We start from the raw sequence: 25,195 nt of genomic DNA on the forward strand, positions 1-25,195 counted from the left end.
GTTAAGCATCTGGCTTTGGCTCAGGTCATGATCTCACAGTTTGTGGGTTTGAGCCCTGCATGGGGCTCTGTGCTGGTTCTGTGTCTCCTGCTCTCTCTGCCCCTCCCCTGCTCACGCTCTGTCTCTGTCTTTCAAAAGTAAATAAATGTTTAAAAATATTTTTAAAAAGAGTACGGACTCTTTTTTTTTTTTTAATGTTTATTTTTGAGAGAGACAGAGTGTGAGTGGGCAAGGGGCAGAGAGAGACAGAATCAGAAGAAGGCTCCAGGCTCTGAACTGTCAGCACAGAGCCAGATGCAGGGCTCAAACCCACGGATGGGAGATCATGACCTGAGCCAGAAGTCCTTTGCTTAACCAACTGAGCCACCCAAGCGCCCCAAGAGTATGGACTTAACTGATTGAGCCACCCAGGCAGCCCAAACATACATCTTAAGGCTAGATTTAGCATATAGGTCCCAGCTAGATTCCTGTAAGTGGTACCATTGGGTCAGGAGGAAGGGAGTCTACAAAGTTTCCCCCAGGTAAGAAATTCTCCTGGGAAGGTGCAAAGGTGGAAACAGCACAGAATTTATGGGCATATTGCTTGGCAGAAGTTACAGTAAAAAGGCCGATAAAAAAATAAGACAACCAGATTTGGAAGTTTGTATCTGAAACAATAAACAAAAGTGAACCACTTGTAGGTTCTTTAGAACTAAATGCTATCAGAGAAAAACACTTCCAGCAGATCAAATAGGAGAGGCATGAAGTAATGAAATTTTGATTTTGGGTGGTGACGGTGAAAACAACTTCAACTAATCTTTAAGACTTGAAGAACTGTATTAAAAGGGCAAACAGAAAATAAATTCTTCTTTTAATGATTTCAGATTTTCCAGGCTGGCCAGCCCAGAAACGACAGAATCCTAAGGTCTCAATAAACGTTACAGGGAAACTGTTAGTAAGCTACCTGACAATCAGAGATGGGGGACCGGCAGAATCTACTACATAATTAGTACAGCCCACAGCAAGATGAAAGTGCGAGGTGCTTGTTTAAAAAGCAGGCATTTCAGTCGGCGAGAGCAGACCATTAAACCAAGAGTAGGGTCCAGTACAGAACGCACGCCCGTTAAGATGCCGGCTCTAGCGACCAGAAACGATAAGCTTGCATCTAGCGGTCTAGAGACCTAGAGGCGTCCTCGGGTCTGACCACACCCATTCCTGACCTCAGGGGCCCAGAGTTAACACTTATAAAAGAGCGCGGACTAGAGGCGCTGAAGTGCAGCTTGGACCCCGGACCTTTGCACTTGGCGCGGCGAGGACACTCGACTTCCAGCCTGGGAGAAGATCCCGAGACGTAGCACGTCCTGGCCTTGGACTCAGCCGCTTACTCATAAACCCGGAGGAAGGGTAGGAGGCGGCGCTCTTGCACTCGCCGGACTTCCAGAGCGGAGGCGGCACGCCGGAGACCTAGGGTCTAGGGAAGGTCTGCAAATCCCGGAGAGCCGAGAGGCTTCCAAGGGGAACAGACGGAACCGGAAAGGCCCCTAGAAACCCACGGGTGTGTTAGGGAGCGTCTGCAAAGACCGCGAAGGGAAGCCAGGAGTCATCTGAAAAGTTGCCAAAGCAACTAAAGGGTGGTCTAGAAAGGGTAGTCCCCACAAAACAAGGCTTCCGGAAGCTAAACCCGGAAGCGAGGGTGTGGAGGCCTAGATCCCCTTGTGTGACGTGATCACACCCCAAAGGCACCGGTCACCCCTTAGGGCCGGGCTGACTGAAGCTACAGCCAGCAAAATAAGGCTGGAGCCGGGTCGGGAGGAAGGCGAAAGGGAGGCCCTTAGAGATCGTCTGAAAATTGCGAAGGCAAAAGAACTTTAGGGGCCGACGGCAAATGGTATCCCTCGGTAAGACACCTCTAGGTAGCGAACCACCAATTTATTGCAAGCCCCGCCCCTCACCCATCAAGCCTAGTTCCGTTGTCTCCGAATCAGGAAGTAGCCGGTTCCCCACTACTCCTCCCAAGGAAGAGCGAACGCCCCACCTCGGTCGCGCGCTTTTCCTCCCCTCCCACCCTTCACGCACTTTCTCCCGCCCACCTGTCAATCACTGTGCTCAGCTGTCCAGTTGGCGGGCCAAGGGGGCGGGGCCGTCAGGGGCAACGCGTGACGTCGGCAGTCCTCCGGCCGGGAAGCCAGGAGATGCATGACGGAGGAGGCGCGTGACGGAGGAGCAGTTGGCCAACGCTGCGGCCGCAGTCGGTGTAAACAAGGCCTCGCGCCGCTGCGGGTCCTGCGACCGCTCCCGGCTGGTGGGTGGTTTCGCGCGCGGCAGTAACCGCCGGCTTCAGTGGGAGGGGCTTCTCGGCTTCTCCCTGCCTCCCCCACTTGGCGTACACACCCCCAGCACACCACGTGGGCGTGAGGCGAGGAAGGAAGGGGTGTTAGGCTGAATTCTAACTTCATTGGTTGTCGCTGCTGCCGGCTTTCGCAAAGAAGCGCTCTGATTGGTCGGTAAGGGGGGCGTCGGGGGTCTCAGAGCCTTAAGGCTTCTGATTGGTTACATGAGATAAGCTAATGAGGCGCTTTCTTCCGCGAGGGGTTTTGATTGGTCGGCCAGAGAGGTTACCTGGGAATTCACCCACCTACTCCCCCCAGGGACTTTGATAGGTGAGTTTGAGGTAGAAAACTGAGAAATTCCTCTTCAAAGGATTCTCATTGGTGAGCTAGGGTAGCTCCTTAGACTTCACTCTCTGATTTTTTTTTTTTTTTTTTTTTTTTTTTTTTTTTTTTTTGCTTCACAGGATTGGGGAAGGTTTGTGGTCCTGAAGCCTTGGGAGTTGTCACAGGCTAAAGAGAAGGGATCTCAGTCCCTAGGAAGGGTCGCCCTCCTAGAGATAGCTACCGCTCTATCTCAGGAGACACTGGTGTTTCTAGAGCAGGCTTTGCTTTCATCAAACCCAAGGAGGTGACACGAGGAGTCCCTGCACAGGACCTAATGATGCTGTGATCAGAAGATGGGATCACGGAACAGCAGTAGCGCAGGAACTGGGTCCGGAGACCCCTCCGAGGGCTTGCCCCGAAGAGGGGCTAGCCTGCGTCGGAGTGAGGAAGAGGAAGAGGAGGATGAAGATGTGGATCTGGCCCAGGTACTGGCCTATCTCCTCCGCAGGTAACTTACCCTCTGATGTGTCCCCACCAGGGACCACCACAGTCCCTTGATCCCAACTCCAGGCAGTGAAGTTAAAGAGGATAGGGAATGGGATTAGCCCAGACCAGCTGTTCTGTTTGAGCTTCCCTTCTGGACATTCATGGCACTCATCTCAATACACAACAAGAGTAGTTCTTAATTAGGGAGGGTCACGAAGACAAACTCACTTCTGTGTTTGAGGGAACTGTTCAGGGGAGCCTCTCTAGCTGTTTCTACACAAATGTAAGCTATTTTCCAAGTAAGTAAAAAATAAAATGAAAATGGGGCCCTGATGGAAGAGGAGTGATGTGAGGGGTAAAGAGAAGAGCTGGGGAGGTGGGTGTTCAACTTCTGTGAAGTTATTGACATGTGATATGAGGCCATGTGGACTTACTTGAAAAACAAGTTTAAATTAACCTAACTCTAACCCTGTTCTTGAGGAAAGAATGCTTTGAGGAAATTGACCACCAGCACTTAACCAAAAAGGTTTGCCACTGGCTTTGTGGTTTAGCTGTAGCTCCTTGGGAAGAAGACAAGCCTGGGGATCCCTTTAGTTCTATTCTGGACTCCTCAGGCAAGAGGCTCAGAAGGAAATGCTCTTAGAACTTTTAGCTCTCTAGGAAGTCAGTTTAGTAGGTTTGTCAACATCCACGGAATGTTGCGGTTCTCCGCTCCTGCTGTAAGCATGAAGATTCGTTTCCTACTGTATCTTATAGGAGACTGAAAATTACAGCCAAGGTCTAGTCAGCCTCAAACTTCAAAACAGGGACAGTGTAGGGTTTGAGTAGTAGGTGGATAGCCACTGACTCTGAATTTGGTTGGTTTGGGGAAGGGATCCTCCCTTTTATCATGGGCATCTCTCCATAGAGGCCAAGTGAGGTTGGTGCAGGGAGGAGGTGCAGCAAATTTACAACTCATCCAGGCCCTCTCAGACTCGGAGGAAGAGCATGACAGTGCCTGGGATGGCCGTCTTGGGGACCGATACAACCCACCTGGTAAGAGGAAAGGCAGACTGAGACCCTAACATTGGAAGACTTTCATTAGAAAATCCTTTTTCTTTTCTTTTTCTTTTCTTTTTTTTTTTTTTGTAAGAACATATGTTAAACTGAAATAAGATGAGATAACTCAGGGAATGAGGGAGCCTTCACAGCTGTAGTATATTCGGCCACATTGAGTGGGCTGGAGCACAGTTCTGCGGCTGCAAAACCTAGGATGAAACTTCTCCTTGATACTCACAGTGGACGCAACTCCTGACACCCGGGAGCTGGAATGCAATGAGATCAAGACACAAGTGGAATTGGCCACAGGGCGGCTGGGGCTTAGACGGGCAGCCCGGGAGCACAGCTTTCCTCAAATGCTGCACCAGGTAGGCCTCTCAACCTCCACCCAGCCTGGCAGCAGGCCTCCTGAGGTAGCCAGAAGCTCTGTCTGCCCCAGAGAAGAGGGAAATAAACTTTCCAAGGAAGCCTCAAGTGCTGGAGCTGGAGACTTCTTAGCCAGTCTACGTCAGAGTTTGGTGGGACACACTAGTGTGTGTGGTGTCTATTTCTGTAGCGAGAGCAATCTCTGGAGGAGGGGGCTTGGTGTGGCTGCAGTGGCCCTCTGTTTGTGCTAGCAATATTCCCCAATCCCTTCCTTTAGAGAGAACGGGGCCTCTGCCACCGGGGAAGCTTCTCCCTTGGAGAACGGTCTCGAATGATGTCTCAGTGAGTATGGGGCTTGGTGGAGAGACTCTAAGGGCCAGATAGGTTTTATCCCCTAAACTTTGAAGGGACAGGTATAAAAGGATGGTCAGGGATATTAAAGTTAAATGGGGTTAAAGTTTGAGAGTAAACAAACTGGAAAAGCGTAGGACCTGAGAAGACAAACAAATGAATGTAAGAACAGGGATTATACCCCAGGCCAAAAGGGAAGTTCGCCCTCGTACTCACACCCAGCTCTGTTAGGATTCTGCTAACCGGGATAATCCTCATCCTCAGCTCCCTTTACCTTCACTTTCCCTCTCCCTCCCCAGCTTCTTGCCCAACGATCTGGGTTTCACTGATACCTACTCTCAGAAAGCTTTCTGCGGCATCTACAGCAAAGATGGTCAGATCTTCATGTCTGCTTGCCAAGGTACCAGTCCCTGGTCCTACGAACTACCCTGAAACAAGGAATATACCCCCTGACTGAGGCTAGAAAGCCCCAGACTGAGGGAACGCTGACCCTGGGTTAGGATGCTTAGCCAGAACACATTCCCCATGATCAAGGGAAGATTCCACAGATGTACAGAGAAGGAGAGGTCAGATCTAGAGAGGATGCAAGAAGAGGGTTCTCTAATTCTGCCTGATCCCCACTTACCCAGACCAGACAATCCGACTGTATGACTGCCGGTATGGCCGCTTTCATAAATTCAAGAGCATCAAGGCCCGGGATGTAGGCTGGAGCGTACTGGACGTGGCCTTCACCCCTGATGGGAACCACTTCCTATATTCCAGCTGGTCTGATTACAGTGAGTATGCGCCAGACTTCTACTGGCTCTCCAGCCCAGGACCCGAGGTCTCCCGAATGCCCACGTCCATTGTGCCAGGACTTTATCCCTTCTCCTGGGAGGATCACTCCCAGGGTCTGACATCCTTGCCCTTTGTTCCATCTCCTGCCCAGCTTCACTTCCATCCTCCTTCCCCCAGCTCTGAAAGATTCTTGTCTCTCTTGCCTTTCTTAGTTCATATCTGCAACATCTACGGGGAGGGAGACACACACACTGCCCTGGATCTAAGGTACTGGCTTCCCTCCTTGGGCAGACTCATCAGAAACTTCTCAAGAGGAAGGCTCTCCAGGAGCAAACCTCCTGAACTGGAACTCCTGCTTAGAGGGAGAAAGTACACTGGTTGCAAGTGTCTCTGTGCGGATTCCTGGGAGGGAAGCGCCCATCCTTTTCAGCCAGAGGACCAGGGTAAAACAGATGGTTGCGGGATTATTTCCGCGTCCTCACTGAGGTGATCCACATTCTGGCATGCATTAGCCGGACTTCCTTTTCCCCTTAGAAGTGTGCCTTACAATTCTCGTCAGATTCTGTGCAGATCAACAAAGGCTGAGGGGAGTCCACTTAACCCAGTTCCTTCTATGCTCTTTTCAGGCCAGATGAGCGTCGCTTTGCTGTCTTTTCCATCGCTGTCTCCTCAGATGGACGGGAAGTGTTAGGAGGGTGAGTATTTGTAGGGGATGCACTCCTCAATTAATGAGGTAGGAGTTCTCCCAGAGACTGTACTGGACCCCACTATGGAGAAACAACCAGCCCTTCTCCAAGGTCAGGGTTTACGAGTTGCTTCACCTCTTGCTCACTGTTTCCCCAGCATGAGATGGGACGTCTCAAACCTGCTTGCAAAAACACAGCTAACTTTTTTCCCACCTCCTGTGTAAGAAGAGACCAGGGCTTGCCCCTCAGCAGGACTTTGCAACAGGGACTCTCTAGAGCATACACAGCATAAGTCCTCTCAGTTCTGGCTCTAGGACCCTCTTTATCCCTTCCCTTTCAGGGCCAATGATGGCTGCCTATACGTCTTTGATCGAGAACAGAACCGGCGCACCCTTCAGGTAATGTCCTTGAAACTTAGAGCCTCTGCTTCCTGGTCTTTGGCCTATTAGAAGACCTAGAAAGAGGTCCTAGGTGTTCTGGCTTCCTTCTTCGCTAGATTGAGTCCCATGAGGATGATGTGAACGCAGTGGCCTTTGCTGACATAAGCTCCCAAATCCTGTTCTCTGGGGGTGATGATGCCATCTGCAAAGTGTGGGATCGACGCACCATGCGGGAGGATGACCCTAAGCCCGTGGGTGCACTGGCTGGACACCAGGACGGCATCACCTTCATTGACAGCAAGGTGGGCAGGGAAGCAGAACCGCACAGCCAGGTTACAGTTGTCAAAGTGGACTGGCATGGAAACTCACCAAGCTCCTTATTAGCTAAGGTTTGCAAGAGCTGGAGTTTAGGGAAGGGGCTTAAGCCAAGAAACATGAGCTCCATCTGTATTCACCAGTCTTCAAGGAGCAGGGCAGGGCTTTCTGTGGAAGGAAAGAAGACAATTAATCCAGGATAGAATAGGAGGCCCAGCCAGTCCCTGGGCAAAGAAGGGGAAAGCTAGCCAGGGGGTCGGGTCTGTGGTAGAATACCAATGGTGAGCTCACCTGGATGAAGAAAGAGGCAAGCTAAGTCAAAGGACTGACATTCTTCCCCCTCACCTGGAGAAGCAGAGCTGGACTGACAGACCCCGATATTTGCAAACTCTGACACCTTGTTCCCCATCTGGGGATTCACAGGGTGATGCCCGGTATCTCATCTCCAACTCCAAAGACCAGACCATCAAGCTCTGGGATATCCGACGCTTTTCTAGTCGGGAAGGTATGGAAGCCTCACGGCAGGCTGCCACACAGCAAAACTGGGACTACCGCTGGCAGCAGGTACCCAAAAAAGGTGAGAGTGGAAGGTAGAACCTGAGATCTGGAGAATAAAGAGTCAGGGGTGGTAGTTAAAATAATTAACCCCTGGTAAGGCCTGGCATGGGCACAGTGGATGTGACCGTAGCCTGGGTCCCTCCCCCCAACTCCCTCTTGCTAGGCATGAAGTCTTTGCTGAACTCTGGGGAGAGTTGGGGTTCCCGGGGCTGGGGCTCACTGAGAAACAACCAATACAAAAAGTATTTCAGTATCTTCACAACCAGCATGCTGAGCCATATTGGTGAACATTAGGTGGGGAAGGAGCCACCAGTCGGAGTCTGGAAAGGCAGTCATCTGTAAGCATCAGTCTTTGCTGAGGACTGATGATACAGGAGAATCCAGACTCCCTAACCTAGGGCTCTCCATGCATCCCTACCCAGCCTGGCGGAAACTGAAACTCCCAGGAGACAGCTCCTTGATGACCTACCGGGGCCATGGGGTGCTGCATACCCTTATCCGTTGCCGATTCTCCCCCACCCATAGCACCGGCCAGCAGTTCATCTACAGTGGCTGCTCTACTGGCAAAGTTGTCGGTAAGGATTGTGTCAGAAGAGGGGGCCTTGGGAAAGGCAGGCATAGTTCTCTGGCATTTCACCTGTTACCAGTAACCACCTTAAATGTCTTGATGGTGACTATAAGTGAGATTTAATTCAGTTTGGAGCAGGTTAGGCTTAGGGAAGTAGAAAACGTATTCACTAGCATTTTTTTTTTTTTAAGAGAGAGTACAAGTGTGGAAGGGGCAGAGGGAGAGGGAGAAAGAGAATCTCCAGCAGGCTCCACGCCCAGCGTGAGCCAGACGCAGGCTCAATCCCATGACCCTGGAATCATGACGTGAGCCGAAATCAAAAGTCAGATGCTTAACCGACTGAGCCACCCAGACACCCTAACATGTTAAATTAGGAAAAGGAACATAGGGGCACCTGAGTGGCTTAGTCAGTTAAGCGTCTGACTTTCGATTTCGGCTCAGGTCATGATCTCATGGTTCGTGAGTTCGAGCCCCACATCAGGCTCTGTGCTGACAGCTCGGAGCCTCGAGCCTGCTTCAGCTTCTGTGTCTCACTCTCTCTCTACCCCTGCCCACTCACCTTCTGTTTCTCTCAAAACAAATAAACATTAAAAGAAGGAACACAGGCTTCTATTTAGTAAATATAATAATAGATTGCCAAAAATATACTTAGTTCTATTTTTTTAGCCTGTCAAGGAAAGAAAGAGATTGCAGATGAAAAGCCGGCGGGGGGGGGGGGGGGGCGGAAATGGAGGGCAGGGACAAATAGGATGACACAAGAAGACAAGCTCATAGTAAAGGACATGCAGTCATTAAAGCAGAAAGTGTGCAGAAAGACACAAATACATGTACAGCTATGAGGAGCCTAAGACAGTGCCATACCTAGGGAGGCACTCAGGGGCCCACTCAGAAAGGAAGATGCACCCCTGTCCAGAAGACTCCAAAAGACTCGGGTGTCTGTGCAGATAGCCCATTGTTCACTTTTGTTGTGCCTTCCATATCTTATGGGTTTCATAGAAAATTGTTGTAAAGAGCTTTAAAGCCACATTACATTTTCTTAACTTTTGACCCTGTGAAGTTTAGGTAAGGGCCAGGGAGAGGTATCCAAGCTCTGCCAGACCACACACTCAAGCCGAGGTAGGGAAAAGAAAGAGAAATTACATCATCCTCTGGTGTGGGCTTTGCTCCCTGCGAAAGTGGGGAAATTGCCCTAGAGGTAAGCAGTACAGTTCAGGAACTGTGAGGGGTATTTAGAAGGTACTCTGGCAGCCCCGTCTCCACTCTGACCTTCCCTGGACAGTGTACGACCTCCTCAGCGGCCACATCGTGAAGAAGCTGACCAACCACAAGGCCTGCGTGCGTGACGTCAGCTGGCACCCCTTTGAGGAAAAGATTGTCAGCAGTTCGGTGAGGTGGCAGGGGTTGGGGGGCCAGTGCATGTCTGGGACTTGGACCTAGGCAGGGCAGCACCCCCTGACTACTTGCCACCTTCTGCCCTGCAGTGGGATGGGAACCTGCGTCTCTGGCAGTACCGCCAGGCCGAGTACTTCCAGGACGACATGCCAGAATCTGAGGAGCCCCTCAGCACCCCTGCCCCAGTGCCCCACCCCTCTGCAGCCTTTTCCTCACCCCAGTAGACCTGATCTCCAGCCCCATACACCGGTGAGCCTCTTACAAGCTCTCTGCTTCCTCCCTTCCGGGAGATCTGTGGGGGAATCCCTGGCATTGAATGGGGAGGAGCACAAGCCCAGGCTTTGGGGCCCTAGCTGAGCCCTAGAAGGGCCTCCCCAAGGGGCAGAGTAACTCTGTCTCCTCATGTGCTCACACCCAGTGGCTTGGGTTCTATCTCTGGCCAGGGTTTGGCAGGACTGCCATTATCTGGGGTGTGGCCTTTGTCAGCAGGAGAACTGTCCTGAGTGTTTTTAATCATGTTTGGATGTTAAGTGTTAGCTCCTAGAATAGATGCCCGGGGCCAGGTCTGAACTGAGCTGTCAGCCAGACCCTTCCCTGGCCTTCATGTTGAGGATTAGACTGGCCAATCCGAGGGCCAGGCATCCTGGCCCTTCTTCCAGAGGTCCTGAAGGCTAGAGCTCTAGCCGTTTAGGGGAGGGTGGGATGAGTAAGGCATATCATTAGCACCCTCCTGGGTGGGAATTAGATCTTCTCTATGTCTGGGTCTTTGGGGTGGGACAGGTTGTGGTGTGAGAGGCTCCATGTGGCCCCACACAGGGCAGGCCCTCCCTTCCCAGACTTCCCTCATGCTGGAGGCCAGCAGCTTCAAGGAGGGATGTTGAAGTAGGACTCCTTCGTCCTCTCACTGGCTTTGGCTCCCTCAATAAATTCTCTGTGGGAACCTGGCTCAGTGTCTGTCTCTGTCTCATTCTTTTTCCTGTCTAAGGCCTTTTATCCTCTCACTTCAAGAAAGTAGTATCCACAAAGCCTTCAGATATGCTTCTCTGTGGGAGAAAACACCCCTTTGATGCCCCCAAGATGAAGAGAAATGCCAAAATCATTTGTTAACTGTGCTCTGCAACAGGCAACTCCCTCACTGAACTCAGAAACTTCCAGCAAGTAGAAATTGAGATAGCAGGAAGTAAGTGCATTTTAGATTAGAACCTGGAACACCCACATCAGCTTTGTTCTGGGGCTGGCTTTGGAGCTGGTCCGGTCTATGAGAAGTAGCTCAGAGCCAGAGAGAACTGGATGGGCAATGATGCCAGGCCCCATCTGGGTGCTTCACACCGAGGACTTCATCCACCCTCACAGCCACCCTTTGTACAGGTGAGGAAATGGCAATGTGAAGAGATCAGGCAACATGCCCCAGATATAATAGATTGCCAAAGATATCTTTGGGGTGGGACAGAGCAAACCCATGGTTTATGGTCAGAAGGAGAGTTGGTTAGGGTCCACACCCAGCTCTGATCTACCTTTCTTTGTGATATTTCATTATCCCTACTGCAATTTGCAAACCAGCATACACACCTCCAAGTGTTCTCAAAGACACAGCAAGGGGTAAAAGGGATTCGTCTTTCACAGCAAAACAGGTAGTTTTAAAAGAGTAGATTCTCCAGCTGCTCGGCCCACATGTGATCTCTTTCCTCTGACTGATCTGCCTAATGTGAAACTATCATGCCTGTCTCCCTTCCTACTGGCCCTCCTCATTCCCCTTCTGTCACTTCACCCCAGAGATGCCACCCATCTCACACAGAACCTGTATTACCTCCAGAGCGCCAAAACTTAGAAGCAAATTACAATTTTTAATATCCTCAAAGCCTCCTTTAATCAAGGCTTCAAGGACCATCCATTCTTCTTATCAAGAGATGAATTTCCATGGCGCCTGGGTGGCTCAGTCAGTTAAGCATCTGACTTTGGCTCAGGTCATAATCTCATGGTTCATGGGTTTGAGCCCTGTGTCAGGCTCTGTGCTGACAGCTCAGAGCCTGGAACCTGCTTCAGATTCTGTGTTTCCCTCTCTCTCTGCCACTCTCCTACTTGTGCTCCATCCACCTCTCTCTCTCTCTCCCCCTCTCTCTCTCTCTCAAAAATAAACATTAAAAAATTTTTTTAAAAAAGAGATGAATTTCCAATACAATTTTAGCTTATTAATTATCAGAAATATGTGAAATCTGACTGATGATTGGATAAAGAAGAGGTATACATATATATACAATGGAATATTACTTGGCGATCAGAAAGAATGAAATCTTGCCATTTGTAATGATGTGGATGGAACTAGAGTGTATTACGCTAAGTGAAATAAATTGGTCAGAGAAAGAAAGACAAATATATGGTTTCACTCATATGTGGAATTTAAGAAACAAAACGTGAACATAGGGGAAGGGGTGGGGAGAGAAGAGAGGGAAACCACAAGAGGCTCTTAATGATAGAGAACAAACTATAGATTGATGGAGGTGGGTGGGAGATGGGCTAGATGGGTAATGGGTACTAAGGAGGGCACTTGTTGGGATGAGGACTGGGTGTTGCATGGAAGTGACGACTCACCAAATTCTCCTGAAACCAATATTGCACTGTATGTTAACTAACTAAAAAAAAATTTAAAAAAAAAAATTTTTTTTTAACGTTTATTTATTTTTGAGACAGAGAGAAAGCATGAACAGGGGAGGGGCAGAGAGAGAGGGAGACACAGAATCCGAAGCAGGCTCCAGGCTCTGAGCTGTCAGCACAGAGCCCGACGTGGGGCTCGAACTCACGGACCGTGAGATCATGACCTGAGCCGAAGTCGGACGCTTAACCGACCAAGCCACCCAGGCGCCCCTAAAAAAAATTTTTTTAACTGAAGTTTAAATTAAAAAAAAACCAAAGCTACAAAAAAAAGTGAAATCTTTGCTGTACTAATTATACATTTTATATTACTAACAATTATTATGAAAACTTTATCCAGAAGAACAACGTTTTAATTTCAGGGCCTTATGAACACAAGAAATATTTAAAAATTAACTTTCAGGGCACCTGGGTGGCTCAGTCGATGAAGTGTCTCACTCGATTTCGGCTCAGGTCATGATCTCACAGTTCATGGGATTGAGCCTCACATTGGGCTCTGCATTGGCAGCACAGAGGCTGCTTGGGACTCTCGCTCTCAAAATAACTTTAAAAAAATTAAAATTAAGTTTTAAGTTACAGACTTTTTTTGGCAGAGACGTGATCAATAAAAGATTTTCAGAGGGCGACTGGATGACTGAGTCGGTTGAGCATCTGACTTTGGCTCAGGTCATGATCTCACAGCTCATGAGTTTGAGCCCCGTGTCCGGCTCTGTGCTGACAGCTCGGAGCCTGGAGCCTGCTTCGGATTCTGTGTCTCCCTCTCTCTCAATGTGAAACTATCTCGCATTCTGTCTCTCTCTCTCTCAAAAATAAACATTAAAAAAATTAATAAAAAATAAACTTTCAGGCACAAAAACATTAGGATAAATTCTGTAGGGGAAGTCTAATAGAAATATGATTTCTGACTATTAAGATCTTGTCACGTGTTTTTTTAAGTGGATAATGGTAAGATATATAGTCACTGTAGGGTTTCGATTCCATTGGGTATATTTAAAAGAGTGATCTATAGAAAATGCGTTGGAAATTATGTTCTGTGCAACTATTTAAACTTACAATGAGGGGCGCCTGGGTGGCTCAGTCGGTTAAGCGTCCGACTTCGGCTCAGGTCATGATCTCACGGTCCATGAGTTTGAGCCCCGCGTTGGGTTCTGTGCTGACAGCTCGGAGCCTGGAGCCTGCTTCAGATTCTGTGTCTCCCTCTCTCTCTGACCCTCCCCCGTTCATGCTCTGTCTCTCTCTGTCTCAAAAATAAATAAAACATTAAAAAAAATTTTTTTTAATTACAATGAAAATTTTTTTGTCAACTTAAAAATGTGTGAGAGGTTCTATAGGTCTTCATGTTGGGGTCCATAAACAGGAACTATGTCGAGGTATGGCTTTAGGATCTGGAAGGAATCAGATTGATTAGTCAATGTTGGTCAGTTTATGAATGAGGGCACGGAGGACCAAGGAAGATTAGTTGATTTTCCCAAAGTCACACAGTTCAGAACCCAGGGGTACTTGCTTGCTCATTCTTTTCACTACTTCATGGGCCTCCATTGTGCTCTGAAAACCCACCACAGTTTTGTGGAATGAGGAAGGCAGACAAAAAAAGTATCCCAGAACAGTTACTGAATAAGAGGGATGTCCCTTGGTTAGGTTGCTCTCCTCCTTGTGGTTCTAGCCGCAGGGGTCAGGCTGGGAGGCCAGTGTGGGGCTTAGGACCCAGGGTAACTGGTAGGTGGACACAACCTAAGGTTTTGATGGACTCCAAGCTGGGGATTTTTGTAGGGTCTCCACTCCCACCCCCATCACATGGTACTAAGCCTAATCTTTGGGGTTCTGAAAGTCCAACCGGGGCTGCCACCATCTCTCATACAGTACGCCTTTCATCAGACATTTGGATTTCATGTGTTGGCCATCATAATAAACACCAAGGAATGGGGGGTGCCTGGGTGGCTCAGTCCATCAAGTGCCAGACTCTTGGTTTTGGCTCAGGTCATGATCTCTCAGCTTCATGGGTCTGAGCCCTGCATCCAGCTCTGCACTGGAAGTGCAGAAACTGCATGGGATTCTCCCTCTCCTTCTCTCTGCCCCTCTCCACTCATGCTGTCTCTCTCTCTCTCAAAATAAATAAACTTCAAGATTCTCTCTCCCTCTGCCCCTCTCCCCCCGCTCACAGTCTCTGTAAAATTAAAAAAAAAAAAAATCTGGGTCTGTTTCATCAGTGGGATCTAGCCCCTCTCCTGAATCAGATGCATGATATGTCTGTGCACGGCACGGTGTCCAACTCAGGCAGAGGAGGCACATCAGCAGGGGTATCCACTTAGGTGCACCGTGACCTGAGGGGCTTGACCCAGACCCAGCCCCTGTCTGGTGTGAGGAGCTCTGAGGGGCTAGTTTGGCCCTACATAAACCATGGTGGTTATGCAATGCACCAGACATCAGATCTAAGGTGAGACCATTCTTTGGGGAGGGGGGTTGTTTGTTTTTTAGTTTAAAAAAAAAAACAAAACTTTATCATTTTGAGAGAGAGAGAGAGATCATGCAAGCTAAGCCAGAGCTAGATGGAGGGCTTGATCCCACAACCCTGGGATCATGACTGAACCACAATCAGGAGTCAGACGCTCAACCGACTGAGCCACCGGGGTGCCCCCAGACACAGATATTTTTAATGATTTCCAAAATTTAGTTAATCTGAATCTTCATGACCCCTGATTTCCCTGTGGAGCAAACAAAGTAAGTTTGGGGTGGGGTGGGGGTGACTGGCTGATCAAACAAAGACAGGCAGACCCAGGCAGACTGTGGACAAAGACAACACTGAACAGTAGACCTTACCCTCCAACAAGAACTAGAACAGGGTTGGAGCTGGGGACACAGACCTAGAGAGTCAAGGGGACACAGGGCTAACAGGAAAGGACACAGGCCACTGTCAGGACACACATCTAAGGCTAGGACCCTGCTGACGTGGCAGCCCTCCACCCTGGCCCCTTGCTGCCCCCCGCCCCTCTCCCCCGCCTGCCAGCTGCCAACAGGGCTCTGCCCTGTGTCTGCCACACCTGTCACTGCCTGTCCTTGTCCAGGGGGGGCCCCATCAGCCCCTCCTCAGCTGCCCAGCAGAGCAAGCAGTTAGTGGGGAGGGGAGGGAACATGGAGCGGGGGCCGGTGGTGGGGGCAGGGCTGGGGGCCGGGGCCCGAATCCGGGCACTGCTGGGCTGCCTGGTCAAGGTGCTGCTCTGGGTGGCCTCTGCCTTGCTGTACTTTGGAAGTGAACAGGCTGCCCGGCTCCTGGGCAGCCCCTGCTTACGGCGCCTCTACCATGCCTGGTTGGCAGCAGTGGTCATCTTTGGGCCCCTTCTGCAGTTCCATGTCAACCCTCGGACTATCTTCGCCAGCCACGGCAACTTCTTCAACATGTGAGTCCACTTGAGGCTGTGGGCGCCGGCTCCCTGTGCTCTGGGATCCCAGCTCCCTCCTCCAGGCTTCTGTCCTCCTGCCAGTCTGGACACTAAAAATAGGCTAGGAGGTTGAGGAGAAATTGGGAGGAGGGGGAGGGGAACAGAGTTGTGGGGTACAGGGGAAATCAGGAGCAGGGCTGAAGACGAAATATGGGTCCTAGAAGGCTGAATGGGCCTCTAAGGAGATGGCAAAGTTTAAGTGAATGGGGGTGGGTAGGGGGAGGAAATGGAACCAGAGATGATATGCAGGACTGGGAACAGCAGTGGTGGGAACACAGATGGGGTGGGAGCTGGGGCTTGAGGGGTCCCAATAGCCTCCCTTCTCCTGTGCCCACAGAAAGTTTGTGAATTCGGCATGGGGCTGGACGTGCACCTTCCTGGGGGGCTTCGTGTTGCTGGTGGTGTTCCTGGCTACCCGGCGCGTGGCGGTGACTGCCCGGCACCTGAGCCGGCTGGTGGTGGGGGCCGCAGTGTGGCGGGGGGCCGGCAGGGCCTTCCTGCTCATCGAGGACCTGACTGGTTCCTGCTTCGAGCCTCTGCCCCAGGGCCTGCTGCTGCACGAGCTTCCCGACCGCCGCAGCTGCCTGGCAGCCGGCCACCAGTGGCGGGGCTACACGGTCTCCTCCCACACCTTCCTGCTCACCTTCTGCTGTCTGCTCATGGCTGAGGAAGCCGCTGTGTTCGCCAAGTACCTGGCCCATGGGCTGCCAGCTGGGGCGCCCCTACGCCTAGTCTTCCTGCTCAACGTGCTGCTGCTGGGCCTCTGGAACTTCTTGCTGCTCTGTACCGTCATCTATTTCCACCAGTATACTCACAAGGTGGTGGGTGCTGCAGTGGGGACCTTTGCCTGGTACCTCACCTATGGCAGCTGGTATCATCAGCCCTGGTCTCCAGGGAGCCCGGGCCACGGGCTCTTCCCTCGGCCCCACTCCAGCCGCAAGCATAACTGAAAGAAATAAAGGCAAATCAGGCCTAGGTCTGGCTCTTCTCATCATTTGGATGGGGGAACTCAGAAACAGTGGGAAGGATAAGAAAAGAATCAGGCAGTCTCGCGTTCCTCAACCATTCCTTGCTGTTACGGACTTTGAATATCCTTCCTTATGCTTGATCTCCATCCCTCCTGCTGTCCTTTTAGTCTCCCAGTCCTTGCAGACTTCAAGCTACATGGAGGGTTTTGCTGTCAAGGAATGGTGATGTTAGAGTAGGTAAAAGTGCCCTTAGGTATGGGTAGCACTCCTGCTGGGCAGGTGCTTCATCTCTAGCCTGGCTGATTTGTTTTTCCTGCCTCCTGCACTGAATCCCACCCTCCGCCTTCCTCAGGGGCCTGTCTATCTGGGCACATTTATTTAACAGGTATTTATTGACCCAAGCAGAGTTCCATGCCTTATGAATGAGACAAGGTTTCTGGAGGACCTGGGTGGCTTGGTCAGTTAAGCATCCTACTTGACCTCAGCTCGGGTCATGATCTCACAGTTTGTGAGATGGAGCCCTGAGTCGGGCTCTGCACTGACAACACAGAGCCTGCTTGGGATTCTCTCTCTCTCCCTCTCTCTGCCCCTCCCCTGCTCACATTCTCTCTCTCTCAAAATAAATAGACATTTAAAAATAATAATTATAAATCAAAAGCAAAAAAAAAAAAAGACAAGGTTTCTGCTCTTTGGAGGCTTATGGGTTAATGGGGGAGGCAGATGATAAACTCACAAATAATAGCAAATGCTTCTATTGTGCTTACTATGTGCCAGGCACAGTTCTAGGTGTTTCTAAGTTCTTCATATAAATTAAGACATTTAGCCCTCATAACAACACCAACACTATCAGGTAGGTTTGGTGGTATTCCTACTGTACAGTTGTGAAAACTGAGATACAGAGGTTAAGTAACTTGTTCACAGCTAGTAAATATCAAAGTCAGGATTATAAACCCACACGATGTGGGTCCATTGTCTGTGCTCTAAACTGAGGACCAGCAACTACAGCCCTCCTGCGGCCAGTTTTTGTATGGCCTGAGAGTTAAGAAAAGTTTTTACATTAAAAAAATTTTTTATTTAGTTTATTTTTGAGAGAGAGAGATTGAACACAAGCGAGGAAGGGGTGGAGATAGAGGAGACACAGAATCCAAAGCAGGCTCCAGGCTCTGAGCTGTCAGCACAGAGCCCGACGCGGGGCTCAAACTCACAAACCCTGAGATATGATCTGAGCTGAAGTCTGAGGCTTAACCAGCTGAGCCACCCAGGCGCCCAGATTTTTAAGTTTTTAATGATTGAAAAAAAGAATATTCCATGATATGAGAAAATTACACAGAATTCAAAGTCCATTGTCCATAGATAGTTTTATTGGAACCTAGACATACTAATTCATTTAGGTATTCATTCATTCATACCTGCTGCAATGGCAGAGTTGAGTCGTTACTACAGACACCATTGACCCACAAAGCCTAAATTATTTATTATCTGGCTTTTTACAGAAAAAGTTTGCCAACTCCTGGTCTAAACCACACTATCCGTGGAGCACCTGGGTGGCTGAGTCAGTTAAACATCCAACTTCGACTCAGGTCACGATCTCACCGTTGGTCGGTTAGAGTCCTGTGTCAGGCTCTGTGCTGTCAGCTCAGAGCCTGATCCTGCTTCAGATTCTGTGCCTCCCTCTCTCTCTGCCCCTCCCCTGCTTGCTCTCTTTTTCTTTCTCTCTTTCAAAAATAAACATTAAAAAAAAATCTCTTAAACCACCACTATCCTCAAAAAAATAAATAAACTGGCTAATATCAGAGACCTAAGTACTACGAATGTACTAAAACAGGCTGGTTTGTAATAAAGACTTACTGGAGAGAGTTCCCTCTGGAGAGGTGACATTTGAACTGAGAACCTAAGGCAGGGAAAGGGTGTGTCAAGCAAAGGGATTATAGTAAGGGCAAAGGCCCTGAGGTAGGAATGAACACCAGACAGATTTAAGCAACAATGGAAGGCCCAGGTATTTGCAAGTGTAATGAAAGGGGAAAGCAGTGGAAAGTGAAGTTGAAAAACAGGTGACTGGCAGGCCAGGCAAGCTTTATGAGCCAGGAGAGCCCTTTAGATTAAATTCTAAGGTCAACAGGAAGCTGAGAAAGGGCTTTAAGCCAAGAGAGGGGTCTCATGCCACCGCTGTGCGGAGAGTATCGAGGGGTGTAGTCCACAACAACGGCCAGGAGAGAGTTGACCGGGGCCTGGGTTGGAGTGGTGACAGTGTCTTATGTCACCGCATGGGCCAGCAGATGCCCATGGAGCCAGGGCTATGTAGGGAGGCCAGAAAAGACGAAAGAGCGCCAGATAAGGCTTATCACGGTCCCAGCAGAGCAGGAGCAGAAGAGAACCAGCGGAACGCGGAGGCAGGGAGATGGGAGGCGGGCACTGGCCTTGGCCGGCCTATGGGCTCCGGGAGGCGGGGAGGCGGGCCCGCGGTACGTGGGGACGGGAGGAGTTGAAAAAAAGCGGGGGGCGGGGCGGTGGCAGTAGGCTTCGAGTCCAAAGGCGGGAAGCTAGGCGGCGGGGTGGGAGTGGCTGAGCGTCGGGGGGCAGAGTTGCGAGGTGGAGGCGGGCTGGCGCTGGTCGCCTCGCGGAGGCGGCGGTGGCAGTGCTCCTCTCGGCCTCCAGGGGGAGCCCCGCCGCGGCTGCAGCCCTCCCCCGCTCCGCCCTCTCCTCTCCCCGTCTGGCCCCGCCTCCTCCAGTACCTCCACTCCCTGATACCGAGGAAGGCAGTGGTGGGGGCGAGCGTTTGCTTTCGCTTTTCCTTCCCTGTGCGCACTCCGCTTCTCGTGCGGCGCTAGGCCCCCCCCGCCCCGGCAATGGCCACGCTCAGGGTCCAGCCTGAAGCCCAAGCCAAGGTGAGCGCTGCGGGTTTGAGGAAGGGCCCATTAGGGAGGCGTGGCTCTGAAAGGCTGCAGGCGTCCATGACCCACCCCCCAACCCCCGTCGCGAGTCCAGTCGAGGTCGAATGGAGCCCACGCGAGCCTCTGTGCCAGGAGCACCTGTGCCGGAGGGAGACGGGCGAGGTCCACCTAACGGGATAAGCTAGGCGGCTGAGGTTCAGTGGGGTGCGGTGAAGTGGAGAGCTGGCGTGGAGGGGAAGTCCGCTGGCGCGGGCCTGGGGCCACATACAGACAGGATGCTGGAGCTGCCCTGCCACCTCATGACCTTTCCCACCGGAGGGCCCCGGGCCCACTCCACAGAGCATGCCGTCCCTGTGCCAGTCGCAGAGGCTCTTAGACCCCTCCTTGTACAGCCCAGGAGACCTGGGCTCTGAGTCTGAGGGATCTGTTCTCACTTGGACCACCTGCCATTCACGTCCAGGAATGTTCTCATCCCCCGCATCCAGCCCCAATGGAATCCACTTCACCCTCCCCAACCCCCTTCCCCATGTCAGGCCCTATACAACCCTAAGGGAACGGTCCTCAAATGAACTGGCCGTAAAGCCAGGTGTGTGAAGGGCTGCCTGTGTCCCACAGGTGGATGTGTTCCGTGAAGACCTGTGTACCAAGGTAGGTAACCTGGCCCATCAGCACCCCACTCCTACCTAACTCCCACCACTCAGCCCTTCCTTGCTGGGCAGTGTCAACGCTGCTTCACTGCCAGAAGAACATTTTATTCTGACCTCCATCTTCCCCCACCCCCACTTCACACAGACAGAAAACCTGCTGGGGAGCTACTTCCCCAAGAAGATTTCTGAGTTGGATGCATTTTTAAAGGTACTGGGGGCAGCAGGAAGCTAGAGAGTAAGGATCGAGGGGAGAGTCTGGGGGGCCATCAGAGTGAGGTGAGAGGGATGCCCTTGCCTCCAGCCCTCCTCCCACCCTGCACCAGGAGCCAGCTCTCAATGAAGCCAACCTGAGCAATCTGAAGGCCCCATTGGACATCCCAGTGCCTGATCCAGTCAAGGAGAAAGAGAAAGAGGAGCGGAAGAAGCAGCAGGAGGCAAGCCAGGAAGAGCTGGGAGGAGGGACCCAACCATGGGGAAAATCAGCCTTAGGCCTGACTCCCAAGAGCCCCTATCTCCCTGCAGAAGGAAGACAAAGATGGAAAGAAGAAAGAGGAAGATGAAGACAAAGGTACCACTATGAAGGGACTTGAGTCTCACATCCCAGGAACTCCTCTGTAGGGATTCCTCTTTCCTGCTCCTCACACAGTTCCAGCCTGGTGACTGACCCATTGCCCACTGCGTAGGTCCTCCCTGTGGCCCAGTGAACTGCAATGAGAAGATCGTAGTCCTCCTTCAGCGTCTAAAGCCTGAGATCAAGGATGTCATTGAGCAGCTCAACCTGGTGAGCCCTCCCACTCCCACCCCCAGGCTTCAGATCTAACCCTTTGTCCTCTTTGGTCTGGGCCAGGTAGCACTTGGCACCTGCCAGGTCTTAGCAGGAGAGGGCACAGCAAGTGAAGCCAGAATTTTAGGCCTTGGGGCTCAGGACAGACTTGGCATGCCTTCCCTCGCCATGGGCAGGGAAGCAAAGGACAGAGAGTTAGGTTGGGAGCTCATGTGGCTTTGATACCATTTCCTCCTTCCAGGTCACCACCTGGTTACAGCTTCAGATACCTCGAATTGAAGATGGAAACAATTTTGGAGTGGCTGTACAGGTGAGAGCACTACCCCACTCCTATGCCCTCCTTACTGCTTCAGTCCGCACTGTTTTCCACTTTTCCCCTTGCATTCTTTCCCCAGGAGAAGGTGTTTGAGTTGATGACTGCCCTTCACACGAAGCTGGAAGGCTTCCACACGCAAATCTCCAAGTGAGTGACTGCCCACTTGCACCTGCATGCATACCCTGCCTTTTCCTTGGACAGAGGCTTGGGCTCCCTCTCTTCCTTCTGCTCCCAACCCTTCTGCTTCCCACAGGTATTTCTCTGAGCGGGGCGATGCTGTGACCAAAGCAGCCAAGCAGCCCCATGTGGTAGGTGATGCCCAAGTCAGGGTGCATGGTGGGGGAAGGACACATCTGAAGTCAGACCTGATCCAAGTCTCCCACAGGGTGATTATCGACAGCTGGTGCATGAGCTGGATGAGGCAGAGTACCGGGACATCAGGTTGATGGTCATGGAGATCCGCAATGCTTATGTGAGGAAGCAGGGGCAGGGGTGGGCAGAGGCAGCTTTCCCAGGCCACCTACTCCCTGACCCTACAGGCTGGGGGTGAAGGGTGACAGAGCTTAGCCTCTCCACAAGACTAGAAATAGGGTATAGGAGCCACCAGGGGCCTGTGGCTACCCACACTCCTCTCTGGCCCTGTAGGCTGTGTTATATGACATCATCCTGAAGAACTTCGAGAAGCTCAAGAAGCCGAGGGGAGAAACAAAAGGAATGATTTATTGAGAGCCTCTTCTCATCCTGTAATGGGTCCAGCAGAGACCTTCCTATCTTTTACACAGGACTCCAGACTTTCCCCACCTTCAGCCTGTTGAGGTTTCTCCCTCCCCTGCCTCCCAGGCCCAATAAATAGTCATACCATTGCCCTTCAGCCCAAGTATCTTTATTGGATCCTGACCCTTTCCCTCTCACCTCCCAGCCCTGACTCAGGTATTTCCATTGGTGGGACCAACCCATTGGGTGATTTGGGTGTTGAGCTGTTGGTTGGTCCAGTCCTGCCGGATGTCGTCAAGGTGGCAGTCAAAGTCCACAAGGTGCTGGTGGGCCCGGCCCTCCAATAGTGCTCCCACCATCTGCCGTGACTCTTCCCAGTCCCTCCACATCACTCTGAAATAATAACCCCCAAACTCAGTAGGCAGTGGGGCCAGATACTTGGCAGAGGTTAGGGTCTAGAGAAGAACCCTTGGGGCAAGATCAAGGACAAAGGAGGCCCAGGAGCTGTGGGTTTCCAAGAAGAGGTGGTGGGAGTGGGGCACTCACAAGTTCTTGTCCTTGGGGACCCAGCGGAGACCATGGTTTTCCAGGACGATGACTGGGGGCACATGAGGCTGAGGCACCAGTTTCTGATTATCCAACTGTATGGACAAGGAATGGCTGGTGAGGGTTTCAAGGACCCCACTTCCTATTTTCTCACCAAGTCCCCACCCTGAAACCCAAGCCTCACCATAATAAGTACTGCATCAGGGAAGAATTCTGCAATCCGCCCAGCGATTTTCAAGGCCAAGGGCCCAGGGCTGTGTAGAGGGAAGATCAGAGGAGTGAGGAGGTGACTAGAGATAGACCCTGTCCATCTGAGCTGGGCCTCACAGGTCTCCTAGATGAAGACACAGTGGTGGGCTTTCCCTGTAACTGGTCTGAGGGGTCAGGCCTGCTTGAAGCTTCATACACGACTGCTTAATGCTTGGGTGCTGTGGAAAACAGGTGCTCAGACTGCTGGTCAAGGTGAAAATCAAAGGTGGTCTTTTGGTAGGGTAATTTCACATAACCACCCAGATTTAAGCAGTATACTATACATATGCTGACCCAGAAATTCCACTTAAGAGAATTTACTGTAATAATTGGACAGTGTGTGTATTAACAAAAAAATGGAAACAACCTCAATGTTTAAGGCATGAAATAAATCACGGTATATCCATCCATACTCCTACTATATAGCTGCCAGGCTAAGGTAAATCTTTAGAGATGGAAAGATGGCACATATTTACTAAGTGAGGAGGGAAAAGCAAATCACAAAACTGTGTATAATTTGATCCAGATAGGGGATTCATATGTAAGTATGTAACTTTTTCTATATATAAGGAAATTTCTCCCCCCCCCCCCCCGAAATTGCTGGTTGGGCTTCCTCTGTGTTCTGCCAGCGCTTGGCGGGGAGGGGGGTGCACCTCAGTTAAAGCCAGGTGTCAGCTTGTTACTTATACACAGCTATCCCCCCGAACCCCCACTACAGCTCCTCCAGGGATCGCCTTCATATTTCTTTATATGCCTTCACTCCAGTACTCAGCCTAGTGCCTGGTGTATATAGTACCTGCTCCTAAGCATTCGACGAAGGACAGATGGGAGGAACGACCAAGAAGGGTTCTCTTGATCCCTCATCCCATAACCCTTAGCCTTCTGCCTCTGGCTACTCCACTCACCTCTGATCGTCCAGAGCTGCATTGGCATGGTAGTACCCAGCCACTACCAGACCGGCCTGCGCGCCCCACACATCCACCTGCCGTGGGAAAGGGGCCATCAGAAACCCAATCGTGCCGCCCGCCCTGTAGGTGCGCACTGCTGCCCAGAGACCGGGGATGGGCTTGGGCTAGGGGTGTTAGGGGGTTTCCCGGTGGTCAGTGGGAGTCCAGCGACGGCACCTGGTTGAGGGCGACCTCCAGCATGACGGACAGGGCTAGGTGGCTGTGGAACAGGGGCACACAGTCGGTGAGACACAGGCATTCTCCTGACCGCGGCGCGGGCGCCAGCAAGAGCCCGTTGACGGCGGCGTGCGGGTACCGGGCGGCGTGGAGACACATCTTCACGTAGGCCCGAGCCGAAATCTCCACCTCCCCCATGGCGAGCGGGGTCCCAGCTCTCGTCAGCGAAGCTCCCTCCAGTGCCCCGAAGCCTGCCTTCTCCCTTCCCTCTGCCCCTTCACTTAGATTCGGCCGTGACGCTGACTCGGCTCGAAGGCAGCCAGCCGGCTCTGGGGGACTTGGGTCCCAGCGCCCGGTCCCCACCTGGCCTGGGGCGCAGGCGGTGGGAATTGCACGCTGCAAAGCCGAGCTCCGCCTCCGCCCGCCCGCATCGGGAGGCCGCAGATCCCCGCCAGTCTGGGGGCTCAGAGCCTGCTGCAGAGAGCAGTACCAGCTTCTGGAGTCCCGCCCACGTGGTGCCCTTTGATAGGCTTAGAGGTTCTCATTTTGCCCAATCATCGGCCGCGTCCACACTTTGCCCCACCTTGGTCGCCCGAGCACTGGAAAGAACCCACACCTGAAAACTGAAGAGACCTGCTCGCTCACTGATTGGTTAGGCTACTCGACTTCGGCCCAGAATTGCAGGATGGCTGGGTGTGATACCTGTGCATCTTCCCCCACAGACCCCGCGAAGCCAGAGGGGGTGGAGCGCGCGCCCGGCGTCGGGTGTCTCCGAGCGCTGGATCTCCGAACGTGGGCACGAAGCGGACTGCCTTGCTCCTACTATGGAATGAATGGATTTGTACTCTAGACCAGCTCCTTCACCAAAGACCCGTGTTACCTTTGCCACTACAGGATATATGCCCCTTGGTTTCCTTAATGTATTCTCTGCAGAAATAAAGACGGCAATCGGCTGAAGGAAGGGGGAAAGAGAACAAAAAGGAAAATTTACCGACCCATCCTTCCCTTAATGAATGTCCTGCAGTATAATTTCCTTCAACATAATGCCTTGGGAGCGTTTTTCTCCGTCATCCCTTGAGGAGTCCCACCATTCACCCCTAATTCTCCCAGTGAAACTCACCCCCTCTTCAGGCTTGCTCTGAGCTAATGACAAGTGTTGTTCCTTCCTTCATTCTCAGATCTCAGCCAGAGCTTTCTACTTGTCTGTTCAAAGCCTGATTATTCCTATAAGGGGTCTTCGCAAAAGCCATTTCTTCCAGTAGGCACTCATGAGCCCCCTAGATGGAAATAATCTTGTGAAATCCCCCAATACGGGCTATC

General features: G+C 51.5%; 5 protein-coding genes across 17 annotated transcripts in view; 3 read left to right on the forward strand and 2 right to left on the reverse strand.

The window, feature by feature from the left end:
* Nucleotides 1-2,147, reverse strand: part of NRL (neural retina leucine zipper) — a 29,910-nt gene extending 27,763 nt beyond the window's left edge. Inside the window, exon 1 of one of the 3 annotated variants that reach the window (XM_030318796.1) lies at nucleotides 2,070-2,147. Coding sequence is in view for 1 of the 3 variants with exons in the window: in XM_030318794.1 (XP_030174654.1) it covers nucleotides 1,273-1,368 (96 nt within the window). In the remaining 2 variants the exon portion in view is untranslated. Of the gene's footprint in view, nucleotides 1-1,272; nucleotides 1,897-2,069 lie in introns of those variants that run through there. The other 2 variants (XM_030318797.1, XM_030318794.1) reach the window with 2 other exon arrangements.
* DCAF11 (DDB1 and CUL4 associated factor 11) lies at nucleotides 1,315-10,494 on the forward strand. Of its 9 annotated transcripts, none has more exons than XM_030318776.1 (15): nucleotides 1,315-1,383; nucleotides 2,774-3,141; nucleotides 4,027-4,154; nucleotides 4,398-4,525; nucleotides 4,801-4,865; nucleotides 5,174-5,274; nucleotides 5,504-5,650; nucleotides 5,864-5,918; nucleotides 6,278-6,346; nucleotides 6,678-6,735; nucleotides 6,834-7,019; nucleotides 7,456-7,609; nucleotides 8,013-8,165; nucleotides 9,438-9,544; nucleotides 9,640-10,494. In XM_030318776.1, the coding sequence occupies exons 2-15, from the start codon at nucleotides 2,987-2,989 to the stop codon at nucleotides 9,772-9,774; spliced, it is 1,641 nt and encodes a 546-aa protein (XP_030174636.1). In that variant the 5' UTR covers nucleotides 1,315-1,383; nucleotides 2,774-2,986; the 3' UTR covers nucleotides 9,775-10,494. The 9 variants fall into 9 exon arrangements, 8 of the variants coding, with proteins under 8 accessions (XP_030174636.1, XP_030174631.1, XP_032449580.1 ...); XM_030318771.2 differs by lacking the exon at nucleotides 1,315-1,383 and adding an exon at nucleotides 2,116-2,281 and having other exon boundaries at nucleotides 2,935-3,118; XM_032593689.1 differs by lacking the exon at nucleotides 1,315-1,383 and adding an exon at nucleotides 2,130-2,281 and having other exon boundaries at nucleotides 2,774-3,118.
* Nucleotides 10,495-10,583: 89 nt separating this feature from the next.
* FITM1 (fat storage inducing transmembrane protein 1) lies at nucleotides 10,584-16,611 on the forward strand. 2 transcript variants are annotated; one of them, XM_030318793.1, is made up of 3 exons: nucleotides 10,584-10,918; nucleotides 15,542-15,594; nucleotides 15,974-16,611. In XM_030318793.1, exons 1-3 carry the CDS (start codon nucleotides 10,841-10,843, stop codon nucleotides 16,584-16,586), a joined length of 744 nt encoding a protein of 247 aa, XP_030174653.1. In that variant the 5' UTR covers nucleotides 10,584-10,840; the 3' UTR covers nucleotides 16,587-16,611. The 2 variants fall into 2 exon arrangements, with proteins under 2 accessions (XP_030174653.1, XP_030174652.1); XM_030318792.1 differs by lacking the exon at nucleotides 10,584-10,918 and having other exon boundaries at nucleotides 14,351-15,594.
* Nucleotides 16,612-19,342: 2,731 nt separating this feature from the next.
* Nucleotides 19,343-22,113, forward strand: PSME1 (proteasome activator subunit 1). 2 transcript variants are annotated; one of them, XM_030318801.1, is made up of 11 exons: nucleotides 19,343-19,489; nucleotides 20,111-20,143; nucleotides 20,288-20,350; nucleotides 20,466-20,576; nucleotides 20,665-20,710; nucleotides 20,826-20,923; nucleotides 21,168-21,236; nucleotides 21,322-21,389; nucleotides 21,496-21,550; nucleotides 21,628-21,683; nucleotides 21,888-22,113. In XM_030318801.1, the coding sequence occupies exons 1-11, from the start codon at nucleotides 19,451-19,453 to the stop codon at nucleotides 21,910-21,912; spliced, it is 663 nt and encodes a 220-aa protein (XP_030174661.1). In that variant the 5' UTR covers nucleotides 19,343-19,450; the 3' UTR covers nucleotides 21,913-22,113. The 2 variants fall into 2 exon arrangements, with proteins under 2 accessions (XP_030174661.1, XP_030174660.1); XM_030318800.1 differs by having other exon boundaries at nucleotides 19,347-19,489; nucleotides 21,628-21,714.
* On the reverse strand, nucleotides 22,107-25,151 carry EMC9 (ER membrane protein complex subunit 9). Its single transcript, XM_030318807.1, has 6 exons — nucleotides 24,996-25,151; nucleotides 23,876-24,827; nucleotides 23,657-23,733; nucleotides 22,687-22,756; nucleotides 22,503-22,597; nucleotides 22,107-22,349 (listed from the first exon to the last, which is right to left on the reverse strand). The coding sequence occupies exons 2-6, from the start codon at nucleotides 24,071-24,073 to the stop codon at nucleotides 22,169-22,171; spliced, it is 621 nt and encodes a 206-aa protein (XP_030174667.1). The 5' UTR covers nucleotides 24,074-24,827; nucleotides 24,996-25,151; the 3' UTR covers nucleotides 22,107-22,168.
* Nucleotides 25,152-25,195: the final 44 nt, after the last annotated feature.

This window comes from Lynx canadensis, chromosome B3, assembly GCF_007474595.2.
Source record: "Lynx canadensis isolate LIC74 chromosome B3, mLynCan4.pri.v2, whole genome shotgun sequence".
Taxonomy (NCBI): Eukaryota; Metazoa; Chordata; class Mammalia; order Carnivora; family Felidae; genus Lynx; species Lynx canadensis.

Coding starts and splice junctions, on each gene's coding strand:
- FITM1 (XM_030318792.1), top strand. CDS start 15,329: ATGGAGCGGGGGCCGGTGGTGGGGGCAGGGCTGGGGGCCGGGGCCCGA. Junction 15,595..15,973: donor CACGGCAACTTCTTCAACAT/GTGAGTCCACTT, acceptor CTGTGCCCACAG/AAAGTTTGTGAATTCGGCAT.
- DCAF11 (XM_030318771.2), top strand. CDS start 2,176: ATGACGGAGGAGGCGCGTGACGGAGGAGCAGTTGGCCAACGCTGCGGC. Junction 5,651..5,863: donor TTCCAGCTGGTCTGATTACA/GTGAGTATGCGC, acceptor TGCCTTTCTTAG/TTCATATCTGCAACATCTAC. Junction 7,020..7,455: donor TCACCTTCATTGACAGCAAG/GTGGGCAGGGAA, acceptor GGGGATTCACAG/GGTGATGCCCGGTATCTCAT.
- EMC9 (XM_030318807.1), bottom strand. CDS start 24,073: ATGGGGGAGGTGGAGATTTCGGCTCGGGCCTACGTGAAGATGTGTCTC. Junction 22,757..23,656: donor GCAGCTCTGGACGATCAGAG/GTGAGTGGAGTA, acceptor CCCTCTACACAG/CCCTGGGCCCTTGGCCTTGA. Junction 22,350..22,502: donor GTCCCCAAGGACAAGAACTT/GTGAGTGCCCCA, acceptor TTATTATTTCAG/AGTGATGTGGAGGGACTGGG.
- PSME1 (XM_030318800.1), top strand. CDS start 19,451: ATGGCCACGCTCAGGGTCCAGCCTGAAGCCCAAGCCAAG. Junction 19,490..20,110: donor AGCCTGAAGCCCAAGCCAAG/GTGAGCGCTGCG, acceptor TGTGTCCCACAG/GTGGATGTGTTCCGTGAAGA. Junction 21,551..21,627: donor CAGCCAAGCAGCCCCATGTG/GTAGGTGATGCC, acceptor AGTCTCCCACAG/GGTGATTATCGACAGCTGGT.